This window comes from Papio anubis, chromosome 12, assembly GCF_008728515.1.
Source record: "Papio anubis isolate 15944 chromosome 12, Panubis1.0, whole genome shotgun sequence".
Classification (NCBI taxonomy): Eukaryota; Metazoa; Chordata; class Mammalia; order Primates; family Cercopithecidae; genus Papio; species Papio anubis.
The window spans coordinates 80,694,325-80,717,616 of NC_044987.1; the positions used below are offsets into that span (position 1 = coordinate 80,694,325).

General features: G+C 35.9%; 1 protein-coding gene across 4 annotated transcripts in view; it reads left to right on the forward strand.

Annotated features, from left to right (window-relative positions):
* The window catches only part of NELL1 (neural EGFL like 1), a 960,090-nt gene that overhangs the window by 700,746 nt on the left and 236,052 nt on the right, over positions 1–23,292 (forward strand). For all 4 annotated transcript variants that reach the window (XM_017948552.3, XM_009186422.4, XM_021926833.2 and 1 more), the window contains one exon: positions 13,831–13,926. In XM_017948552.3, coding sequence (XP_017804041.2) covers positions 13,831–13,926 — 96 coding nt within the window. The remainder of the gene's footprint in view (positions 1–13,830; positions 13,927–23,292) is intronic.

The window sequence follows — 23,292 nt, forward strand, 5'->3', positions numbered from 1 at the left end:
AGACCCACTAGTAGCAGTTGTGACATCCCACTGGGACAACTGAGACTGTCACAGGCATTACTAAATATCTGCTGCAAGTGGGGGGCATTGTCCTCAGTGAAAACACTGTTTTAGACTCAAAGATCCTGGAGAACAGGGATCATATATTACTAGAGCATATAATAATACTATAGCACATAGTAGATGCTTGGTAATATTTTAAAATTAATTTGTTTATTAAAATAGTTTTTGGGGAACAGGTGGTTTTTGGTTACATGGACAAGATCTTTAGTGGTAATTACTGAGATTCTGGTTCACCCATCACCCAAGCAGTGTACACTGTATCCAATATGTTGTCTTTTATCCCTCGAGCCCCTCCCTCCTTCCCACTGCATCCCCAAAGTCCATTGTATTATTCTTAGGCCTTTCTGTCCTCATAGCTTAGCTCCCACTTAAAAGTGAGAACATAGGATATTGGGTTTTCCATTCCTGAGTTACTTCACTTAGAAGAATGATCTCCATCTCCATGTAGGTTACTGCAATGCCATTACTTCATTCCTTTTAATGCCTGAGTAGCATTCCATGCTGTATATATACCACATTTTCTTTATTCATGCATTGTTTGATGGGCATTTAGGCTGGTTTCATATTTTTGCAACTGTGAATTGTGCTGCTCTAAACATGTGTGTGCAAGTATCTTTTTCATAAAGTGACTTCTTTTCCTCCAGGTACATACCCTGTAGTGGGATTGCTGGGTCAAATGGTAGTTCTACTTTTAGTTCTTTAAGGAATCTCCATACTGTTTTCTATAGTGGTTGTAATAGTTTATATTCTCACCAGCAGTGTAAAATTGTTCCCTTTCACCTCATTCATGCCAACATCTTTTTTGATTTTTACTTTTTAATTATGGCCATTCTTGCAGGAGTGAGGTGGTATCTCATTGTGGTTTTAATTTGCATTTCCCTGATAATTAGTGATGTTGAGAATTTTTTCATGTATTTGTTGGCCATTTGTAGATCTTCTTTTGAGAATTGTCCATTCATGTCCTCAGCCCACTTTTTTTAGGATTTTTATTATTTTTTTCCTGCTGACTTATTTGAGTTCCTTGAAGAGTCTGGATAGTAGTCTTTTGTTGTCCATAGTTAGTGAGTATTTTCTTCTATTCTGTGGGTTGTCTGTTTACTCTGCTGATTATTTCTTTTGCGGTGCAGAAGCTGTTTAGTTTAAATCCTATCTATTTATGCTTGTTATTCTTGCATTTGCTTTTGGGCTCTTGGTAATTAACTCTTTGTCTAAGCCAACAACTAGAAGAGTTTTATTGATGTTATATTGTAGAATTTTTATGGTTTCAAGTCTTAGCTTTAAGTATTTGATCCATCTTGAGTTGATTTTTGTATAAGGTGAGAGATAAGGATCCAGTTGTATTCTTCGCCACGTGGCCTGCCAGTTATCCCAGCACCATTTGTTGAATAGGGTGTCCTTTCCCCACTTTATGTTTTTGTTTGCTTTGTAGAAGATCACTTGAATATAAGTATTTGGTGTTATTTCTTTCTCTATTCTGTTCCATTGGTCTACTTGCCTATTTTTATACTATATCATGCTGTTTTGATAACTGTAGCCTTGTAGTATCGTTTGAAGTTGGGTAGTGTGATGCCTCCAGATTTGTTCTTTTTGCTTAGTGTAGCTTTGACTATGTGGGATCTTTGTAGGTTCTATATGAATTTTAGGATTGCTTTTTCTAGCTCTGTGAAGAATGATGATGGTACTTTGATGGGAATCACACTGAATCTGTAGATTGCTTTTGGCAGTATGTCATTTTCACAATATTGATTCTGCTCATCCATGAGCATAGGATGGGTTTCCATAGGATGTGTTTCCATTTGTTTGTGTGATCTATAATTTCTTTCGGCAATGTTTTGTAGTTTTTCTTGTAGAGTTCTTTCACTTCCTTGACTAGGTATATTTCTAAGGTTTTTTTGTTTTGTTTTGTTTTGTTTGCAGCTTTTGTAAAGGAGGTTGAGTTCTTGATTTGTTTCTCAGCTTGGGCTTTGTTGATGTGTACCAGTGCTACTGATTTGTGTACATTGATTTTGTATCTTGGAAGTTGACTGAATTCATTTGTCAGATCTAGGACCTTTTTGGATGAGTTTTTAAGGTTTTCTAGGTATACAATTGGCAAACAGCAACAATTTGACTTCCTCTTTACTGATTTGGATGCCCTTTATTTCTTTCTCTTGTCTGATTCCTCTGGCTAGGACTTCCAGTACTATGTTGAATAGAAGTGGTAAAACTGAGCATTCTTGTCTCGTTCCAGTTCTCAAGGGGAATGCTTGCAACATTTCCCTCTTGAGTGTAATGTTGGGTATGGGTTTGTCATAGATTGCTTTTTTTTATTACCTTGAGGTATGTTCCTTCTTTGTAAATTTTGCTGAATATTTTAATCATAAAGTGATACCGAATTTTGTGAAATAATTTTTCTGCAACTATTGAGATCTTACTATTTTTGCTTTTAATTCTGTTTATGTAATATATCACATTTATAGACTTGCATATGTTAAACCATCCCTGCGTCCTTGGTATGAAACTCACTTGATAATGGTGTATTATCTTTTTGATATGCTGTTGGATTCTGTTAGCTACTATTTTGTTGAAGATGTTTACATCTATGTTCATCAGGGATATTGTTCTGCAGTTTTCTTTTTTTTTTGTTATATCCTTTCCTGGTTTTGGAATTAGGGTAATACTGGCTTCATAAAATGATTTAGGGAGGATTCCCTCTTTCTCTGTCTTTTGGAATAGTTTCAGTAGGATTGGTATCAATTCTTTGAATGTCTGATAGAAGTCAGCTGTGAATCCATCTTGTCCTGGACTTTTTTTGTTGGCAATTTTAAAATTACTGTTTCAATCTTGCTACTTGTTATTGGTTTGTTCTATTTCATCCTGATTTAATCTGAGAGGGGCGTATATTTCCAGGAATGTATCCATCTCCTCTAGATTTTCTAGTTTGTGTGCATTAGGTGTTCAGAGTAACCTTGAATGATCTTTTGTATTTCTGAGGTATTGGTTGTAATATTTCCTGTTTCATTTTTAATTGAGCTTATTTGGACCTTCTGTCTTCTTTTCCTGGTTAGTATCACTAATACTGTATCAACTTTGTTTATCTTTTCAAGAACCAACATTTTATTTATCTTTTGTATTGATTTCTTTGTTTCAATTTCATTTAGTTCTGCTCTGATCTTTGTTATTCTTTTCTGCTGCTGTGTTTTGGCTTGGTTTTCTTCTTGTTTCTCTAGTTCCTTGAAGTGTGATCTTAGATTATCTATTTTCGCTCTTTCAGACTTTTTGATGTAGGCATTCAATGCTATGAACTTTACTCTTAGCATTGCTTTTGCTGTATCCCAGAGATTTTGTTATGTTGTGCCACTATTATCATTCAGCTAAAAAAAATTTAAATTTCCATCTTGATTTCTTTGCTGACGCAAAGCTAATTCAAAACAGATTATTTAATTTCTATGTATTTGTATAGTTTTGGGGGTTCCTTTGGAGTCTATTTCCAGTTTTATTCTACTGTCATCTGAGAGGATACTTGATATAATTTCAGTTTTTAAAAACGTATTGAGACTTGTTTTGTGGCCTATCGTATGGTCTGTCTTAGACTATGTTCCATGTGTTGAAGAAAATAATGTATATTATACATTTGTTGGGTAAAATGCTCTGTAGATATCTGTTAAGTCTATTTGTTCTAGGGTATAGTTTAAGTCTATTGTTTCTTTTTTGACTTTCTGTCTTGATAATCTGTCTAGTGCTGTTAGTGGGGTATTGAAGTTTCCCACTGTTACTATGTTGCCATCCAGCTTATTTCTTAGGTCTAGTAGTAATTGCTTTGTAAATTTGGGAACTCCAGTATTAGGTGCATATATATTTAGGATTGTGATATTTTCCTGTTTGATTCTTTTATCATTATATAATGTTCCTCTTTGTCTGTTTTAATTGTTGTTGCTTTAAAGTCTGTTTTGTGTCACATAAGAATAGCTACTCCTGCTCACTTTTGGTGTCCATTTGCATGGAATATCTTTATCCACTCCATTCCCTTAAGTCTTTATGTGTTAGATGCGTCTCTTGAAGACAGCAGATATTTGTTTAGTGGATTTCTATCCATTCTGCCATTCCGTATATTTTTTAAGTGGGGCGTTTACGCCATTTGCATTCAACGTTAGTATTGAGATGTGAGGTACTGTTCTATTCATCATGCTAGTTCTTGCCTTTATACCTTGTTCTTCCCCCCCCACTGTGTTATTATTTTACAAGTCCTGTGAAATATATGCTTTGAGGAGTTTCTCTTTTGGTATAGTTTGAAGTTTTGTTTCAAGATTTGGAACTCCTTTTACCATTTCTTGTAGTGCTGACTTGGTAATGGTGAATTCTTTCAGCATTTGTTTGTCTTAAAAATGTTTTCTCTCTCCTTCATTTATGAAACTTAGCTTTGCTAGAGACAAATTCCTTGTATGACAATTTTTTTTTATTTAATTTAGTTTCAGGAAACTGAAGATGAGACTCCAATCCCTTCTGATTTGTAAGATTTCTGCTGAGACTTCTGATTTGTAAGATTTCTGCTGAGACATCTGCTATTAATCTTACAGGTTTTCCTTTATAGGTTATCTGATACTTTTGTCTCACAGCTCTTAAGATTCTTTCCTTTGTCTTGACATTAGATAACCTGGTGACCATGTGCCTAGGTGATGGTCTTTTTGTGATGAATTTTTCAGGTGTTCTTTGAGCATATCGTATTTGGATGTCTAGATCTCTAGCAAGACCAGGGAAGTTTTCCTCAATTATTATCTCAAATAAGTTTTCCAAACTTTTAGAGTTCTCTTCTTCTTCTTCAGGAACACCAGTTATCCTTATGTTTGGCCATTTAACAAAATCCCAAATTTCTTGGAGGCTTTGTTCATGTTGTTGATTCTTTTTTCTTTGTCTTTGTCTTATTGGGTTAATTTGATAAGCCTTGCCTTTTAGCTCTGCAGCTCCTTCTTCTACTTGTTCTAGTCTATTATTGAATGTTTCCACTGCATTTTGTATTTCTCTAAGTATGCCTTTCATTTCCAGAAGTTGTGATTGTTTTCCTTTATGATATCTATTTACCTGAGAATTTTTCACTCATATCCTATACTGTTTTTTAATTTCTTTAAGTTGGTTTTCCCCTTCTCTGATATTGCTTTGGGTAGCTTATTAATCAACCTTTCGAAATCTTTATTTAGCAATTCAGAGACTTCTTCTGGGTTTGGATCCATTGCTAGTGAGCTGGTGATTTTGGAGGAGTGTTGTAGAATCCTGTTTTGTCACATTACTGTAATTATTTTCTTTTTCTTTTTTCTTTTTCATTTGAGTGGACTAATTCAGTGGAGAGGCCTGAAACTCAAGGCCTGCTGTTCAGATTCTCTTGTCCCACAGGATGATCCCCTGATGTAATGCTCTCCCACTTTCCCTAGGGATGGGACTTCCTGAGAGCTGGACTGCAGTAATTGTTATGGCTCTTTTGGGTCTAGCCACCCAGTGGAGCTACCATGCTCCAGGCTGGTGCTAGAGGGGGTCTGCAAAGAGTCCTGTGATGTGATCCATCTTCAAATCTTCCAGCCACAGATACCAGCACCTACTCTGTCAGATGTGACAGGGAAGTGAAGTAGACTCTATGAGGGTCCTTGGTTGTGGATATGTTTAGTGTGCTGGCTTTCTTGAATGCTGGTTAAACTAGCAGTGAAGTTGTCACATAGATACCCTACAACTTCTAGTTAGCCAAGATGTTGTAGGCAGTGGAATTAGGTGTTGTCTTCTTCTTCCTGGGATCAGAGTTATTCTGTCCTGAATTGCTGTAATGGCCTGAGCTGGTGTTGGCCTCCAGCCAAGAGGTGGTACTTTCAAGTGAGAATTAGCTGCAGTAGTAGTAGGGGGCTCAAAGCTTGCCCTAAGATGGCCAGGATACGTATTTTGGTTTCTCAGGCAATGGGATGGGCCATAAAACTCCCAAGAAATTGTCTTTTGTGTTAGGCTACCAGGGTGGGTAGATAGATATTATCAGGTGGGGGCAGGCTTAGGCAAGTCTGGGCTCAGAATCTCCTTGAGTGGGGCTTGCTGCAGCCACAGTGGGGAATGGGGGAGTGGTTCTCAGGCCAATGGGGCTGTGTTCCAGAGGGGATCTTGGTCACCTCTTCTGTGTTATATGGTTCACCAGAGAAGTGGGGGATAGCGAGAGGCCTCACCCAGCTCCCACACAGTTGGCAAGGCCAGTCTCACTCTTGCAGTGCTCTGCTCAGGCCTTGCCCCAGGTCATGAGTTACCCTTCTGAGAAAGCTCATATCCACAGCAGCTCCCACTCATCCCCCAGACTCCACTCAAGAAAATTTGTACCCAGTCAAAACCACTGCCAATTTCAGGTGGGAGCTTCCTTTGCCCCAAGACCCTTTCCCAATTCCACCGGCTGACTTCCCCGAGGTCCCCTGTGAGATATAGTCGAGGGATGGCTTCCTGGGGCTCAACTTGGAGACTGGGAGTGTGTTCAAGTTGTTTCCTGTGTTACTTGTACTTTCACATTTCTTGTGACTCCCTAAACCCATTTTAGCTCTAGGTAAGGTTAAATGTTTCTTTGATGATCTGGATTTTCAGATTGCGCAGTGGAGATGTGTGTTCAGAGGTAGGTTTTCCACTGTCACATTTTGGGCACTCCCAGTTTTTCACCTGTTTCACAGAATTTGCTTCTTTCAAAGGATTGGTGAATTCCTTCAGTTTTCCTGGTATACTCCTGCAGTGGTTCTTGGAACAGAAGATCATGGTGTGAGTCTCCAAATGCTGTTCTGTCCATCCATGTGGGAGCTACATGTTAGCTTTGTCTCCTATCTGCCATCTTCCCCAGAATCTCTTGATAAATTTTTAAAAACTGGATTGATCTGACTTTAAACGTTTAGCTCAAATATTACGATACAGTTACTATAAGACTATCCTCTCAAAATTTTTATTTTCTCTTATATAATAAATTTACAAATATTCAATAAACACATATTCAATAACAAATATGTGTTTATTATCATACAGGTTCAAGATGATGTACAGGAATTTAGAGTTGCAAAAAAATGTGATCTTAGTCCTTAAGAATCTCACAATCTGGTTAGAGAAGCATATATATTGACCAAAAATGAAATGCAGAAGAATGCGTTATCTGTCTCCTCAACCTTTGCCTCTCCCATCTAATTTATCCTCTATAGTGGAGATTTTCTGCAGAGACCTGGATAATAAATATTTTCACCTGTGGAGGCCATACTGTCTCTGTTATACCTACATTCATGGAAAATATCTCTTGTAGACATTTTCTTATATAAGTATTTCTAGAGCTAAGAGCAACATCTTAATTTGAAGATTTCAGGAGTAATGTAAAAGACTTCATTCTCCCATCCTATCACAAAATGCTATGGACTAAAAGGATATGTATAAAACAAGTGATTTTTATACTTCAGGTTTAGTGGATTGCAAAACCAAGTCATTGGATCCTAGCTGCATTTTATAAATTATATAGAATGAAGTGGAATAGAGTAGAAAATATCAGAATGCCTTATATATACTAAGAATGCATTTTATGTTTCTGTTCATATGTGCATATAAAGGTCATTAATAAAAATCACATTTCATACTCTTTTATTGTAAAATTAGCAATGCATAGTCTTAAACCGACTAAATCAAATAATAGGGCAAAAGTCCATATGCAGGTATCTAGGTGGTAAATGATTGTGCCTTAAGGCAACTAACAAATCCAAGAGGTAGCAGGGAGATGAGAAGGTGAAGAGGATGGTTCACAGATTCTAAAATGCCCCTGCTTCTCTGAATGGCTTACTGCATTCTTTTTAAATATTCTGCCTCTCACCTTGGTGTGAGTTATAAACACCTTTTCATTTTCTTCTATTTAGTGCCTTTCCTCAGGACAAAACTTTGACCTGAAATGTCCCTTTTCCTGTACTTCTCTACCTGGCAAAAAGCCCATTCATTCTTCCAGGCCTGTCTCAAATGCTAGCTCTGTTGCGCAGCTTTGCATCAGTCCACCAGGCATAGTTAATCATTTTTTTCCTCTTTGTTCTTTCAACACTGTGTTCATACTACTGCAGTAGCATTTATCACATTTTATTGTGCTTGGTTTTATATGCCTTTCTCTCTGTTATTCCACTATGAGATTCTTGGGGATGGGGACAATTTTCATCACTAGTTGTAGACTTCTCAACACCCAGTGCATTATCTGCACATAGTAGGTGGAAGAGCCCTAAATGGAGAAAGCTTAGTGATGTGGTTAAGACTCTGGGCTTGAAACCCAGGATGCCACCGTGCAGTGGTGCAAACTTCGATAACTTATTTAGCTTATCTAAGCCAACTTTCTCATCTGACAATGAGTATAATATGATTAATTGACAATGTTACTGTAAGGATGAAATGGAATTATGATATCAGGCTTTACTGCAGTGCCTGGCATTTAATAAGTTTTCAACAAACAGAATTTACCATTAGTATTGTTGTTGTTATTATTATGATTACTGTTGAAAGGACAGAGGAAATGGCTACTGAAACTGCTGATACAAACATATAGTAACTGATAGTGTCAACAGTGATTTTTGAAGTAAATAATTAAATTTTGTAATATACTCTGTGCTTTAGAACAGAATGATAATATGAAAAGCAAGTATTGTAGACATCTGGATGTTTGTTTTTATATTCAACTAGGCATGTTACTGAGTTTTACTCTTTCCTCGATATTTTAAACTATTTAGGGGGAGAGTTTGAGGGGGAAGAATGAAAAACAGGATTAAAATAACAAAATTTTGCTCCTGAAGACACTTCATAAACTTAGTTGTGTAAAGTTGGAGCAGAGTTTCTCAACTTCACCACTATTGACATTTTGGGCTAGATCATTCTTTTTTTGTATAGGGCTGTCCTGTGCATTGTAAGATGTTTAAACATTTGTGGTCTCAACTCACCTAGTAATAAGACCACATTGTTCCTCCCTCCATCTTGTAACAACCAAAAATGTTTGAGGGGCATTTGATAAATATGCTTTGAACAAGGTGAGGAATGAAACCAAAAAGCAAATGTAAAGGTGATGATATCACCTTTATTATTAACGGAGCTGGGTTGGAGAACATGTCTGTCTGTAAACTCAGCTGGCTTGCTAAAAATGAACACAGAAGAAGACTGACTTATCCACTGAGTTCCAGAGAGGAAAGTGTCAATAAAGAAGTCAGGAAAACTGATAATGTCTGAAGTCAGCTCATTCTCAAGAAAGAAGAATGGCAGGCCTGGTCCTTTGCAGAACATGACCAGATTTTAATGATTTCCTTCCCGTTTTGGATTTTAGGTGGACGTGGTTAACTTAATCATAATCTTTGGTTCCTGGCACCTTGTAATAACTGTCTATAGTGACCAGTTTTTATTTATTTAAATAAATAGGTATTTTTAATAATATGATTCATACCTACTAACATGCTACCCAAAATAAAGCTGGAAATGCAACAGCTGTCTGTTTCTAATCACACAGAGCTTCCCAGCCCTTGCTCCTGCCTCTCCCACTTGAGCAGCATCATCCTGATATATATCTTTCCCAAATTTACCAACAAAATAAATCCCTCCACCTCAATAGGGTAGAATGAGCAAAGTCAGCAGGCAGAGGTCAGAAATTAGCTTCAGGAAAATGCTACCTCAAGGAAAATTCTTCCTCAAGGAAACTAGGAAGGAAGAGAAGGTTTACGTTCTAATAGATGGTGTTGAAATTTGTATGTTTACTTACTGTTTCAGGATTTCAGGGTGTCACTAGGAACTACATTTATGCCATTAAACTTTAAGAAGATTACGAGAAGTGTTTAGAAAATGAAGGGCTATTACTTTTTATTAGTGTAGAACTGCTTTTGTTGAGTTGAGTACATGGTGATGGTACTGGACATCCACAAACCTGGCATCTGCAAACCCGCCTTCCCATTTTGTTCCCCTTAATACCCACATTTTATTTTACATGCTGAGAATATTTTATATTTTAATATAAAAAATACTCTTTCTGTGGATTGAACTTCTCTCAGATATGAGTTTTGTGATTTATTTTCTTGCACAATGAAAAGAGTTCTTTCAATATTAGAAGCATACCATTTTACAGTTGATCCAATCTAACATCTCCTCCAGGGCAGTAAGTTAATAACAAATGTCACTATAATGACAGATTCAGGTTTATCTTACTATACACACACACACACACACACACACACACACACACACACACACACACAATCTATTTTTGCCATACTTCAGAATCTGGGTAGCAGTTGAAGAAGAACCAACATATGAAGTCATATATCCATGGTACCTGAGTTTCTCTGAGTTTTCAAAGGAGCTATAATTCTAAGTTTCATTGCAAACCACGTGATATTACAAAGGTCACTCAGTTAAGGAAGGAGTGATGAGGAGTCCTCACTAAAGAATAAGCTCCATGGCACAGGGATTTTTGCCTTCTTACTGCTGCATCTTTAGAATCTAGATCATAAACTGGTTCACAACTGTATTGTTATCTGGAAAAGCAGAATCCTGGTGATAAATAACAACAATCACATCTAGTTCGTGAGCACCTTCCATTGGCCATGCCTTGTGCTGGGTGGTCTACATTTGTAACTTCATTTAATCCTCCAGCATGATTGTTTTTATTATCCTCAGCTGCTTTTTTCTTGAGAAAACTGAGGCACAGAGGAGTGAAATGATTTGTTATAGTTCATACAATTAATAAATATAGAGCCAGAATTAGAACCGTATAATTTCTACCAGCCCATCTCCTCACAAACTAGAAAGACAATGTAGTGGTGACCCAGCTCCTTGTTTTGCTTCTGCCATCAACTAAGTAATGCTGTGCAAATTACCAGTCCTCTGCATATCAGAGTCCTTTTCATTGAATTTCTGAGTTCATAGTCAATCAAGAAGAGCGTATCCATATATGAATAATCCATGCACAATCTTTAGACTAAGATACATCAGTATATTCTGATATTTTATTAGATATTCAAATAAAGCTTGAATTGATCTTAATTTCCACAAAATAGTTTATGTTTTTGATGACATATCCCTTCTTTATTTGCTCTGTGTTGAAATTACATTGGTATATTGTCTAAGGTTCAGCTAGGGAATGGTTTTCTTGGTCATTTCAGATAAATCACATTGAAAATAATGTGTGCCTAGATTGGGAGAAATGTAACGAGTCTCAGGCAAAAACAGAAATTAGATAATAGATATATGAACTTGAATAGCTCTTCATCCCCCTCCTTTAATGCAATATGTGCAATTTAGGCATTTTTTTTCCTTTTAATTTTTAGTCAGTTCCCTCAGCCCTAATGGAACTATTTTAAAAATACAATAAACCTGCCTTTGTGAACACTGGATTGTAGATTAACCCACATTGTAACAAATAAAGAAGGGGTAAGATTTCGAAGGCAAAGATGTGTTTACTTGAATCTTGTCTCTGCTACTTTCTACCTATGCAGCCTTAGGGCACAAGTTCACCATTTCTGTAATAAGAACAATATACCTATCAGATACCTCCATGATAAGAACGAAAACTACCCTTATTAAAGGAAGCAAATCAAGCATAAATAAAAAGGGATGCCTTGAGCCCATCTTGGTGAAGCTCAACGCCTTGTATGATGATGATTAGATTGTATTTTAATATCGGGTTTATATTGTCTGGATATTAGACAGTTTGTTCCTGGTCTGTGTTTCACAGTCATAACAATTCTGTTATCAGTTAATTTTATTTAACAGGGCACTTATGTAACGCTCTGTGCCAAACACCATTTTAAGTTCTTTATAAATGTTAACTCATTTAATCATCATACTACTCTGTTTATTCTAATATCTGCACATCCTTAGAACATCACAAACATCTCGTGCTCTCCTCATAAAACCTTCCACTGTATCATCATTTCTACTTAAGGACCGAGTAAATCAAACATGTATACCTACCATGAAGCAGCATGAAGTCTCCTAACCAGGTCTGCAAAACTTAGATGAAGTGCTGTTTCAACTCTGCACTAAAGAAACCCAAGCTGGGCCTTCTCTTTTCAAGCCCCTGCCTTCTTTTGGTGCTACTTAAAACTTTTTCTTACTGTCTTTCCATCTGTTATTTTTAGCTTGCAAAAACACTTTACTGTTCTTTGAAATGTCAGTCACCAGAGCCCACAAGGTGTAATTTTTGGGACGAGAGATTTTGCATACATCATGTATATTTTATATATTTTGGTTTTTTGGATGAACTTACCATGGCAGGTACTGTCTGATTTTTTAGAATTGTTCTAAGGTGCTAGAAATAGGAAATGTTCTAAGATGCTAGAAATAGGAAATGATATTTGAATTCTAAGGTACACATTGTCCTTTGGCAGAGGCAAAGGAAGATGAAATTAATTGCTGAAGCTATGAAATGTTAAATCATTCAAGGGATATTAAATGATGTGAAAAACAACAATATTGTGAGGAGTTCTACGTATTTGGAATAGTGTTCAACTTTCTGAACACATCGTGTGGCTTTTGAAGTTAAACTCATACTAATTTTGAGTGATCATGGCAAAATATAACCATGACATTTTTCTAGGATGTCATTTTCAAACTACAATTAAAATTTAAAACACTTGCTCACCTATCTTTCTTGTGAATAAAATAAACTCAGGGTTAACAGTTGCAATCATCTTCATTAATGAGAAATTTTGCACGTTTAGTACACTAAATTCTTGGTTATCCAGCAAGGTTTGATATTAAATTAATTGGATGAAAGAGTTGCAGAATTGTTCGAGTGAGAGTTTTACTATCAGAACAACCAGTAGAATGTAGATTAATTCATTTAACAAATCTGTTTTGAGCATCTACTATGTGACTAGATACTGAGGCTACAATACAGTGGTGAGTAAAAACAATTATGCTACTTATGCTTATGGGTCTTGCAGTTCAGTTGATAAAGCAGGAGATGGTAATAAATTATATGTAAATTTACAATTGTATTTACTATTGCAATGGAGAAGTTCATGGAGCTATTTGATGCTATGCAAGTATGTACTAAGGGGAACTAACCTGTTCTGGGAAGGCTGACAGGATAGCACTGGGAAGGAGTAAGAATAGCTTTGCAGTGCTTATCAAGAAAACCTAAAAATCTATACCCTTGGGACCAGCATTTCCACAATGAGACATTTTTCATAAAGGAATAATTTAGGTTGTGCTGAGCATTTTAGCTATCAGGACAAGACATTGTTTTTATTACCAAAATATTGGAAACAGCCTACATATTCAAATGTAAATAATTAGTTACAATTATATTATAAATATTAAACTATATCGACTATCAGAAATCTTTTTTAAAGAACATAAACGTTTTTATTGTCATAAGAGATGTTTAATGAAAAAGATTAGGTTACAAAATGACGAACATTAAAAAGGTCTTCACCTTCATCCTGACCTTACCCTTCCTAGTTACTCAGTTTATACTATTTGATTTCAAATGTATAAATGAGAGTAAGAGTTAGTGGAGTTATACTCCGGAGTATAAATGGTAATACTAGCTACCATTTAGCACATGACAGCCCTGTGCTAAAAACTTTACAGCGTCATTTCAGTTGATTTCATATAAACCAGTGAAATAGGTATTATTACATTTGTTTCTTTTTGTGTATGGAATTTTTAAATGTATCAATACAGATGTGTATTCCCTATGCAACAAAGAAAGAATTGGGTCAATGCTGCTGCTGTTTACCATGAATTTATTTATTGCATTTTATCTAAGATAAATACTTTGTTCTCTTGCAACAGCTTTCTGTGAAGAGGGCTGCAGATACGGTGGAACGTGTGTGGCTCCTAACAAATGTGTCTGTCCATCTGGATTCACAGGAAGTCACTGCGAGAAAGGTAATCTAGCTTTTTTTATGGGGGATAGAGAGAAAGATTGGTAGAAAGATTAATTCAGAAAGAATAACAGCTCTTTCTTTAGGAGTAATACTGTGGATTGACTTGATACATTGTGTTGTGATGGTGGATGTGGCTCTCCCAAAGTGGGTACCTTTCCATCGTTGCGTAAAAGACTACCTCTCTCTGAAAATAGAGCTTCATTTGCCTTCCCTCCGACGCGTTTAATTTAGCAAGGTCAAGTCTTTTCTCTGCTATAGCTCAGTGTGCGTTTTTAGTGCTAATTAGAGATAAAGCCTGATGAACTGACCTGCCTCACTTATCATCTATTGGGTAGCATCACACACAGTTATTAGAATTATAACAATCTGCTGTGTCAACGGAATCTAAATTAGCAGCACATGCTCCTTGTGTAAAACCACATTAAATAACTCCAGCAGCAGGTTTATTGGTGTGCTTGAGATTTTATTCTAATATTGGTTTATTAAGAACATTATCATTCATAGATCTGATAATATAAGCCAATTAGTGTAAGTATGATTACATTATGTGCAACTTTCTATTTGCAATAAATGTTGTGTTTACATTTGGCACTATTTGGCGAAATCCAACTCTCTTATTGATTGGAGAAGTCTCCTATTTGTGTACAAGTGAAATTTGATGTTCAGTGCCAATGTATGTGTCAGTACAAACAAGGGGATTATGACACGTAAAAGTAATATTTTAGTTTGTTTTTCCATGTGTTTTGTTAGGGTAAAATCACTGCATTGTGTTTTTTTTCTGACTCTGGAATGTCACACTTACTGCTTTTCATATCATAGCATAGAAAAATGGAAATAGGATGTCGTATTTATTATCCTTATTATTACATGAATGGGGAGGTGTCTTTGTCTGGTGCCAGAGATATAAGCAAAGCTTTTGTTTCCTTTCCTTCATGTTTAGAAGCTTCTGAATTTAGATAACATTTTTTAATGTGCACATTTATTATATCTCACCCTGACCAACCTATTACATTGCACTGCCTGTATATTTATGAGGCAGCCTAATCCTTTTAAACGCATGTCAAAAGGTAACTAAAATTGTTCAATAAGGAAATCAGTGAACAATATTTGCACCACTGTTTCTGTATTTTCTGACATTATCAACAAATAAAAAATATATCAAATAATTGTTTTTTATTAAAAAAATATGAAAGAGCCATGTACTACCTTTGAGCAGCCCAAGAGAATTACCACATAGAGCTAAAGAATTCTTGCTAAAAGCTAAGAAACTTAAGGGTAACTTAGGACACATGTCTTTACTGCACTACATTTGATTTTAAGTAGGTTTTTTAAAATGAAAAAGAAAAAAAAGATTTCTTACTGCTTCCTGTAGAACTGCTGTATTCCCTAAACCGAATACACAGAATTAATGGGGACAGAATGGTGATAATGATAATGTCAATAATCATGGATACTACTACTAATGATATGCCATTTATTATGCAATAATTGTTAGGATTTTAAAATTAATATTTTAAGATTAAACGGAGGTAGATATTACTACTCTTATATGTAATCAAACTAAAGTTTAGCTAGTGTAAGTAACTTATGCAATTATTAGCACTGAGAATAAAACATAGTTGTGTCCCACAAAGCCTGTGTTATCAAACCTTGCATGGGTTTTTCAAGGATACTACATGGATTTTTTATTAAAATGTATATTCTTGGGCCACGTCTCCAAACTAGATGGAATATCAGGGGGTGGTTTCACGAATCTGCATTTTCACCAAGCACCTCAGGATATTTAACCATAGCAACTAGCAACTACTGTAACATTCTTATTTTCTTACATTACAAATAACTGGAGGGAAATATTACCTTAGACCAGGGCCTGTGATTAGTGGCAGACCAGGAAGAACTGATTATGGTGTCTCATGCCTTCTCGATTTGTCCTTTGTCCTTTTCTCTGCTCGGTAAGTGGGTGATTGCATCAGTGCTTACAGTCTGGTTCGTCATGTGGAGTCAGAAAAATATAAAGGAGAAAATCAAGACCAGGGAAAAAGTTAGACAGAGATAGGCAAGCATGGGTCCCTGTGTAAATATTAAAGTTGACATGGAGAATTATGTATTCTTGAACTCTTACACAACCATCATAAAGGGAAAAAAATACAATAAAATAAAACAAGGTTTCTCTGCGTTTAATGCTATACTTCATCTGTAGCAAAGTCATTCCACTTAATATTGGCCAATACTCAAATTCTATCAGATTTTTCATGGAATGAATAAAGTACATATTTATCAGTCAATTGTGCGCAAGGGATCTAAATAAATTATGGGCTTAACACAGAAAATCTGAGCCATTATCTTGTCTGAGTTATTTTGTCCTGTTGATCATTAGCAATAAACATTAAATAAGTCTATTTGCCTTAGAATAGTTGCGCTAGATGCCTTGAGACTCATAGTGCCAAAGGAAAAATGCAAATGAATTGTGCATGTCTTGTGGCATGATTACACTAAATCTTTCATGTGATTTATTTTAATTTTAAGACTAAGTAAATGGTCCCATTTGAGCTATATAGAATCCACTTATGTTTAGTCTTAAGCATGTTCTTTTATCCCCCTAGTTATTGGTTTTATTCATTGCTTGCAATATTCAGCCTTTCGAAATTCAAGTACACTTAGTAAAATCATTTAAATAATTTGTTAAAGAAAATTCCTATCTGATGTTAATATTCCCACTTGTGTTTGGTATGTAACACACAGATGAACAACTCTGCATTTACTTTCCATTGATGACATTTCAGTAACCTTAAACTTTTCATAACCCCCCTTGAGCAAACATTTTGCCTCCTTTGGTTTCTAAACAACGTATAATTCTAGTTCTTCTCCTATCCTTCAACTTCCTTCTCTGTGTGCTTAGTTTGATTTAGTTTTACAATTAGCATGGAGATGTGTAAAGAGAAAGATGAGTGAAGAATCAGTAAGAGTAGTAGTTTTTCCACTCTTAGGATGGAAAAGGGCTGCTGGCAAATGCCCTCTTCTCAACCTGGCTAAGATCTAAAAGGACAGAATACCACACTGATGTAATGTAGACACCCACAAAGCAGCATGAAACAACGCAAAGTCCTCCTAGAGAATTTTCACATGTAAAATCAAAGAGCTACACTAAATCCAAATGTATGTTAACTGCCACAAAACAGCAGAAAATCACCCTCTAAGAAGTATGTGAGACTAAGTTTTCTATTTGGTATTTTCATTTGCAAATTTGCAAGCAACAAGAAGGATAGATTAAATACGAAATATGGAGCTATGTCTAGATCAGGATTTCTATTTATTTTAGTGGCTTAAAATAACAAATGTTTATTATCTCATAGTTTCTGTGGTTTGAAATTTGAGAGCAGCTTAGCTGAGTGGTTCTAGCTCAGGGACTTTTATGAGATTGCAGTCAAGATGTTGACTGGGCCAGTAATTGTCTGAAGGTTGGGGAGTTTGTTTCCAAGATGGCTCACTCTTGTGGCGATTGGCAGGAGGCCTCAGTTTCTCATTTTGTGGGCCTCTCTACAGTCTATGTGAGTGGCCTTATGACATGACCACTGGAATCCTCCACGTCAAGTGATGAGAAAGAGAGTGATAGCAAGGAGGAAGCTATAATGCTTTTTGTGACTCGATCAAATGTTGATCGAGTTTTCACGTTGGCCATATTCTATTCCTTAGAGGAGACTCATTCCAGCCCACAATCAAGGGGGAGAGGAATTAGGCACCACCTCTTAAAAAAAAAAAAAGGATTGTCAAAGTATTTGTGGGCATATTTTAAAACCGCCACACCGCGAACCCTGTTATTTATTCACAAACCTTGGCTCTGATTTTAAACTCCTTGTTTTGGAACCTTTTCCATACCTCTCAAACTTCCCTTGAAATTTTCTGGTTTTAGTCTTTGACTCCCTACAGCTTGTACTTTTGATCATGGAACAAGATGTATTGCTTACTTATCTGACGTTGAACAGCCACAGAATGGGATTCAGTTACCAGACTGTGTGGAACTGACTGTGTGTGTGTGTGTGTGTAAAGGCGCCTGTGTGTGCACATGCAGGTGTGGACTTGCACATCCAAACAGAGAAGAAGGAAGAAGGCAGGAGTTTATGAATGTGAATGTAGGTGGATCCTAATGTCTGTTCTTAATCCTTTTTTCAACTTTTATTTTAGATTCAGGAGTTACATGAACAGGTTTCTTACCTGTGTATATTGCATGATGCAATAAAATCCTAGATATAAGATGAGTAATCCTGTCACTTAGGTACTGAGAACAGTACTCAGTAGTTTTCCAGCCCTTGCCCCTTCTCCTTTCCCACTCTAGTAGTTCCCAGTTTCTATCATTGCCATCTTTATGTCCACATTTACCTAATGTTTCGCTCCCACTTATTAGTCAGAACATGAGGTACTTGGTTTTCTGTTCCTGTGTTAATTCACTTAGAATAATGGCTTCCAATTTCATCCATGTTTCCGCAAAGGACATTATTTCATTCTTTTTATTACTGTTTCGTATTCCATGGTGTATATGTACCATATTTTCTTTATCCGCTCCACTATTGAGCACTTAGATTGATTCTATATATTTGTGAATGTCGACAGTGAATAGTGCTGCAATGAACATGTGAGTGCGTGTGTCTTTTTGGTAGAAAGATTTGTTTTATTTTGGGTATATATCCAGTAATGGGATTTCTGGGTCAAATGATATTTTGAGTTCTTTGAGATATCTCCAAACTGCTTTACACAGTAGCTAAACTGATTTACATTCCCACCAACAATGTATAAGTGTTCCCTTTTCTGTGCAGCCTCACCAGCATCTGTTGTTTTTTGACTTTTTAATAATAGCCATTCTGACTGGTGTGAGATGGTATTTCACTGTGGTTTTGATTTTTATTTCTCCAATGATTAGTAATGAGAATTGCTTTATATGTTTGTTGGCTGCTTGTATGTCTGTCATCTTGTGAGAAGTGTTTGTTCATGTCTTTTGCCAGTTTTTTAATGGGGTTATTTGTTTTTGCTTGTTGAATTGCTTATGTTCCTTATATATTCTGAATATTAGACCTTTGTTGGATGCATAGTTTGTGAAGATTTTCTCCCATTCTGTAGGTTGTCTGCTTACTCTGTTGATAGTTTATTTTGCTGCGCAGAAGCTCTTTAGTTGAATTAAGACCTAGTTGTCAATTTTTGTTTTTGTTGCAGTTGCTTATGAAGAGTTACGCATAAATTATTTCCCGAGGCTGATGGCCATAGTGGTGTTTTCCAGATTTTTTTATAGGATTCTATAGTTTGAGGTCTTATATTTAATTCTTTAATCCATCTTGAGTTAAATTTTTGTATATGGTGAAAGGCAGGAGTCCAGTTTTATTCTTGTGCATATGGCTAGCCAGCTATCTCAGCACCATTTATTGAATAGGGAGTCTTTTTCCCACTGCTTATTTTTGTCAGCTTTATTGAAGATCAGATGGCTGTGGGTGTGCAGCTTTATTTCTGGGTTCTCTGTTCTGTTCCATTGGTCTCTTTGTTTTTTTTTACAAGTACCATGCTGTTTTGGTTATTGTAGCCATATAATATAGTTTGATGTCAGGTAGTGTGTGATGCCTCTAGCTTTGTTTCTTATGCTTAGCATTGCTTTGGCTATGCAGTCTTTTTGTTTTGGTTCCAAATGAATTTTAGAATGGTTTTTTCTAGTTCAGTGACAAATTACGTCAGTAGTTTGATAGGAAAAACATTGAATTTTGTAGGTTGCTTTGGGCAGTATGGCCATTTTAATGATATTGATTCTTCCAATCCATGAGCATGGAATGTTTTCTCATTTGTTTGTGCCATCTATGATTTATTATAGCAGTGCTTTGTAGTTCTCCTTGTAGAAGTATTTCACCTCCTTGGTTAGATATATTTTGAGGTATATTTTTGTGTGACTATTGTAAATGGAATTGCATTCTTGATTTGGCTGTCAGTTTGAAAGTTATTGGTGTATAGAAATGCTTCTAATTTTTGTACATTGATTTTCTATCCTGAAACTTTACTGAAGTCATTTACCAGTTCCAGGAGCTTTTTGGCAGTCTTTAGGGCTTTCTAGATATAGGATTATATTGTGCATGGAGAGAGACAGTTTGACTTTTTCTTTTCCTAATAGGCTGTCTTTTATTTCTTCCTCTTGTCATATTGCTCTGGTTAGCACCTCCAATACCATGTTGACTGGGAGTGGTGAGAGTGAACATCTTTGTCTTGTTCCAGTTCTCAAGGGGAATGCTTCCAGTTTTTGCCCATTCAGTATGATGTTGGCTGTGGGTTTGTCATAGATGGATCCTATTATTTTGAGGTGTGTTCCTACAATGGCTAGTCTGTTGAGAGTTTTCATCATGAAGAGATATTGGATTTTATCAAAAGCATTTTCTGCATCTATGGAGATAATCATATGGTTTTCAGTTTTAATTCTGTTTATGTAGTGAATAACATTTATTGATTTGTATATGTTGAACCAACTTCGCATCCCAGGAATGAAGCTTATTTGATCATGGTGAGTTGACTTTTTCATATCCCATTGAATACAGTTTGCTAATACTTTGTTGAGAATTTTTACATCTATGTTCATCAGGCACATTGGCCTTTAGTTTTATTTTTTCATTGTACCTTTGTCAAGTTTTGCTATTAGGGTGATGCTGTCTTTGTACAATGAGTTAGGGAAGAGTCCCTTTCTTTGATTTTTTTGGAATAGTTTTAATAGAATTGGTCAGCTCTTTGTATGTCTGGTAGAATTTGACTGTGAATCCATCTGGTCCAGGACATTTTTGCATGGTAGGATTTTATTATAAATTCAGTTTTGGAACTTGATATTGGTTTATTCAGCATTTCAATTTCTCTCTGATTCAGTATTGGGAGATGTATTTCCAGGAATTCATCCATTTCCTCTAGATTTTCTAATTTGTGTGTGTAGTGGTGTTCATAATAGCCTGTGCGGATCTTTTGTATTTCTGTGGTATCTGATTGTAATGTCATAGATCAGGATTTCTTAACCTAGAAGACACTATTGACATTTTAGAACATATAATTCTTTGTTGTGGAGGGCTATCTTATGCATTGTAGGATGTTTAGCGTCATCCCTGGATTTTATTCATGAAATGTAATTAGTAGTACACCTCCAGTTGTGACCATCAAAAATGTTTTCATACCTATCACCTTAAACACTTGTCATTTCTTTGTGGTGAGAATATTCAAAATTAAGTAAAACTTTTAAAAAGTCTCTAGTAAGATTAAAGAAAAAGTCTCCAGACATTGCCAAATATCCCCTGGGAGACAAAATCTCATCCCATTAAGAACTCGTGGTCTAGATGTAGCCTTTTTAAAAGTCTCTTTTAAAAAATATGCATATATATGTGTATATATATATTTTTTATAGGTAATAATGGCTCAGTGTTATTTGATAATATGAAAATTATAAGCATTTTTTGACAAGAAAAACACTTTTAATCATCTCCTGAACATTTTTAGAAGTACTTAGGGTTTCCTGTGATTAGAAAATGCTTACCCATTCAAGAGCTAGAGACTGGCTGATATCCATCATGTGCTATGAGAGGCACACCTTCTTGTAGTCTTAGGAACCAGGTTGGTGTGGAAACTCAGCCTGCTCTGTGTTCACCCTCTCTCAATGGTGGAATAAACATGATGCTCCGACTCCACCCAAGGAACATGTGACTCCAAACCTGGTGTTCTCCTAAAGGAAGATAGTATACCAATCCTCTTTCTTAGAAGAAAAATTTAAATGTATGTAACAATAAAAGAATTCATCTTATAGTATAAGACTTAGATGCACACACCACACACACTTGTAACATCTTTGTTTTTTTTTTTTCTGAGATGGAATCTCACTCCATCACCCCGGCTGGAGTGCTGTGGTGCGATCTTGGCTCACTGCGTCGTCCGCCTCCCGGGTTCAAGCGATTCTTGTGCCTCAGCCTCCCGAGTAGCTGGGATTACAGATGTTCTCCACCACACCTGGCTAATTTTTGTATTTTTAGTAGAGACGGGGTTTTGCCATGTTGACCAGGCAGGTCTCAAACTCCTGGCCTAATGAGATCCACCTGCCTCAGCCTCCCAAAGTGTACCCAGCCAACACTTGTACATTTTAAGGAGAATTTGCACTGAAATGCTTTCTGTATTACAAAGCCACTCAATTAATCATTATTTTTTGGTAGGAAATTAGACTGGGTTGTAAATCAAGTTACTTATTTATATTGGTACAGACAAGCCTGCCAATTATACTACATTTCCCCATTATATATTATATGATTTTAGAGTGTTTAAATACAGTTGTATAGATATCAGGTATCTATAACCAGTGATTTGTGAATCAGACTGTAAGAACTGGACACGACTACCCAAGGTGTAGGCTAGAGCACAGTCTAGTATAAAATAATTGGAAAAAATGTGCTGATGTTATAAAAATAGCAGACCTTGACGTTTTCCTCCACATTTGTTCAGAAATAGGTTCATTTACTGTAACTATTATTAAATAAACTCTCATAAGCTTTGAACCTCTCACACTATCCAAGTGTTTTTGAAATATAGTAAGTATCTGATCAAGAATATTTAGGGAGATCAGTAAAAAGCTAACAACTTTGAACAGCTTTGTTCATTCACAATATAATTTTGAGTATTTATTATTTTCCTGTTTTGCTTATATGATTTTCCAATTTTCTAATTTTTAAAATAATACATTTAAATTATGTTTATAATAACAAATGATTTTCAAAAGCTTAAAATAAAGAGAACATAACAGTCAAAATATTTCTCAGTTACTTGGGATTTTTTTAACCTTTTCTAAAGGAAAATTTTTTGCAGAAAAATTTATTCTACTATCTTTTCTGTGCCCCATGGACTTGCAGATATGTAGACAGAGAGTAATAGTTTGCCTGAGGTATATTGTCAATTTACCAGGTAAAAAGAATGATCAGAAACAAAGACTTCTGTGCTCTTTCATATTTTAAATCTTGCCAGTTATTTTGAGAAATCCCTATCAGCATCCATCTATTGATAATTGCTTTACCCATCCCTGTTACTGGGGGAGATTTTAAGAATTTTTAAGAAGGTGAATACTTACTCCCTTCCCATAACAGAGAATAAAATGTTTCTTCCATTTCCTCTCCAGTTATCACAGGACCGTGACAAGGGCATCTGGGGGGAGAATGAATGCAAAAGTACATATTTACATCCCTAGCAGACCGGAGAATTATTTAACTTTTCTCAATTTGAGCTTTCTCAGGTTGTCTGGCACATGATACTTGCTCAGTAAATGACAACTTCTATCATCAATGTTGCTTCTTTTCTTGTGCCTGATGCTCAGAAAGGAGTAAGCAGGGTT